Source organism: Rhizophagus irregularis, chromosome 13 (assembly GCF_026210795.1).
Source record: "Rhizophagus irregularis chromosome 13, complete sequence".
Lineage (NCBI taxonomy): Eukaryota > Fungi > Glomeromycota > Glomeromycetes > Glomerales > Glomeraceae > Rhizophagus > Rhizophagus irregularis.
In genome coordinates, this window is record NC_089441.1 from 3,002,429 (window position 1) to 3,005,479 (window position 3,051).

The 3,051-nt window shown below is 32.5% G+C and overlaps 2 protein-coding genes across 2 annotated transcripts; both read left to right on the forward strand.

Moving 5' to 3' along the window:
• Positions 1 to 597: 597 nt before the first annotated feature.
• OCT59_005242 (uncharacterized protein) lies at positions 598 to 855 on the forward strand (the record flags this gene model as incomplete). The annotated part of the gene is made up of 1 exon (XM_066138241.1): positions 598 to 855. One exon carries the CDS (start codon positions 598 to 600, stop codon positions 853 to 855), a length of 258 nt encoding a protein of 85 aa, XP_065997402.1.
• Positions 856 to 1,179: 324 nt separating this feature from the next.
• On the forward strand, positions 1,180 to 1,607 carry OCT59_005243 (uncharacterized protein; the record flags this gene model as incomplete). The annotated part of the gene is made up of 2 exons (XM_025324502.2): positions 1,180 to 1,283; positions 1,358 to 1,607. 2 exons carry the CDS (start codon positions 1,180 to 1,182, stop codon positions 1,605 to 1,607), a joined length of 354 nt encoding a protein of 117 aa, XP_025185925.2.
• Between the last annotated feature and the right edge of the window lie 1,444 nt (positions 1,608 to 3,051).

Below are 3,051 nucleotides of genomic sequence, written 5' to 3' on the forward strand. Positions count from 1 at the left end.
AAATAATTTTTTCGTGCAAATTTATCAAAATTTTTTTAAATAAAAATGTTTGAAATGTTTAAAAAATATAATAAAATTTTAATATAGTCTTTGTAACTGTTGTATCTTTGGGCAAATTCAACATCTATGCATTATTAAGGGTTAGGGCTGGAATCTGACGTTGCTAAAGAAAAAATTTTGTAATTAATGGTGCTATGACAAAAATATTGTTATATTAAATTTTTGTAATTTTAAGCCATCATTTACATTACTTTTGGATTAAAAATCTTCAAATAATTTTAGCTCAAATTTAGTTATAATTTGTTATATTTGTAAATGTGTGATTTCTCACCATCTAGTGATCCTATAAGGATGAATTATAGCTCTTTGGAATCCTCTCATCATTAATAATTGAATGGTAATAATTTCATATCTCTATCATCGATATATAACTGGTTAATAATATGTTAATATTAAATAATTGCACATAATTGTTGTGTTATATATTGATTATAGATATAATTCCATTCAGTTTCAATTCTAGCGCAGTAAGGAAGATGCAACAATGACCTGTCTAGGTTGGGGGAACCAGGTCAGGTTGGGAGCCATTAAGCCCAAATGTTATTGACAGCAAGGCATGACGTTTGCCATCTATCCCCCACACATTTTTGGGCTAAACAGATGTGCCAATCTGTGTGTTATTTTATGCGTCAAGTATCAATTGCAGAAGCTCCAACATTGGATGATAATTCATTTGAGCCAATCTTTGATGGAGAAGACTCTGCTGAAACTTTTGCCAAAATAGATAAAGATAGGGAACTGGACTTGCAATTGCTAATGGCAACGGTTAATATTGATGATATTATTGAGATATGAAAGATTTCTAGATATAATTATCCAAAGACCTACCAATTTGTTATTCTTCTTAGTACCGGTGAGTATTTATGTACTTGTTTTATGCTCATCACTCATGGTATTGTGTGTCAGCATTTTTTTAAAGTATTTGTTGAATCATCCAAAGCACGTTTTCATCTAATATTGATACCTTGCCGTTGGTATAAAGATGAATATATTAGTTCAAGTAAGGGTTATTTTAATGAAAAGGTTATAGGCAACAGAAATTTTAATCATAGTAGCACCTTTAAATTTACCAGAAAGTATACTATAAATGATCTTTCAGAAGAATACTCCAAACAAATAATGCGAAAACAACTGAAATATGGCATTTTAATGGGTGAAGCAAAAAAAGCCATTCAGTTTGCAATTTGTGATGATGATGAAGAATTAATCAAACCTATAAAAGAGTATAATGAAAGGAAAAACATTCAGGCGGAATCACAAATCGATTAGCAGAAAATGACAATCAAGTTATTTGTAGGCCAAATGGAGTACTAATTGAATCTAATCAAGTTTTAGATCCATTAAAACATCAACCAAAGGGAAAACCACCTGGAAAACATTTTAAATCATCCACTAAATTGAAAAGTAAAGGTAAAAGTGAAGCAACTGATGGGGCCACAAGTGTGGTTTATGTGGAGGAAATGGACATTATCATAGCACTTGTCCTTCAAAGTAGTCATTTTATATACAACAATCAAATAGCACGTATGACACAAATAACAAAATAAAAAATTAAAAGGCACAGTGCAGGAATTGAACCTGCGTCTTTAGGATAAAATAAAAATTATTTGCTTTTACAATTAATGTTTTTATTTTATTTATTTATTTATTTTATTTTATGTGAAGTTGGCGAGGTATACAAAAAGATATGAACAATCTATCGAGAGTTACTGATCTACTTAGAACCCACCATCGAAGACCAGAGGAGCTGGCACCCGATCCTAACTTCTTAAAAAAAAAGACCTGTACCACTACCCCGTCTGATAAAGGTCCAGGCAAACACACTGGGAATAATAAAAAAAAAAGTGGAGAGGACAAGTCTCCTTTCCAAGAAATTGTGGCACTACACATAAACCTATTCTATCCTAAAAAATAATAATACAATTCTGAAATTCGTAAAACCGCTAATAAAAGCATAGGCTAAACTAGTCTCTGTAATAAAGTTAAAATTTCTGCTAAAACCGCCTTGTTATCTTTATTACCACCCTTAATCTTCGAGGTATTCTTTGCCTTCTTCTGATTCTTCAGGTTTTTCTCCTCCTGGTTATTATTTTTTGGGACTATCTTCGAGGATGTAGGTTTATCCTTCTTCTTAGGCTGTTTACTTTCCAAATTCTTATCAGACTTACCTGATTTTTTCAGATTCGGTGTATTTTTAGCCTTCGGTTTATTTTGTGCTTTCTTCAAGGTGGGATGGAGTGTCGACACCATTTCAACTCCTTACCATCGGGTACAAAAAACTGTGGCGTATCTAAGGCCCTTAGTGTGGTCTCCCAATTCTCGAAATAGGCCACAAGTTTCCTCCTTCCTTTACTTGTTTGAATTACTTTAAATGAGCTAGCACCGCACTTCATTAAAAATTCACATGGTTTACGGTCCATCCACAAGGTAGCCATCGTCATATCCTCCGGAATGTCATGAATAACGGCTTGGAACTTTTCACATTGTTTTCTTTCTCGTAAAGTCCAACTTGCAGGGAACCATCTAACGGGTATACCTCCCAGATCTGTCTTCCAATATTTATTAAACTGGGGAAGGACAAATGAGGATAGTGCTATCTTGACTCTAAGAGTCTGATACTTGTGTTGACGTTTAACGGAACACTTGATAGTATTACCCCAAAATTTTAACTCTGCTATTATTTTCTGCAGGTTCCAGGTATACGGGATATCGTAAACTATAATATCTCGGATTCGCTCAAGCTCCTCTCCAACAGCTTCATATCCTGTCAGTATCTGTGTAGACAATTAATGTTTTTATTTAATTTTATTTGTATATTATAATAATTATATATATCACATGACAGGGTGAGGAATAATTGGTCTCACCTGGGGTGAGGAATAAATTCACCCTTTTGAAAATAAAACTCTTTCCCAAATACATTTTTTACAAAAATTTTTGCGTAATAATTTTTTTTAAAAAATAATCCCCTTTATTAAATTTTATTATATA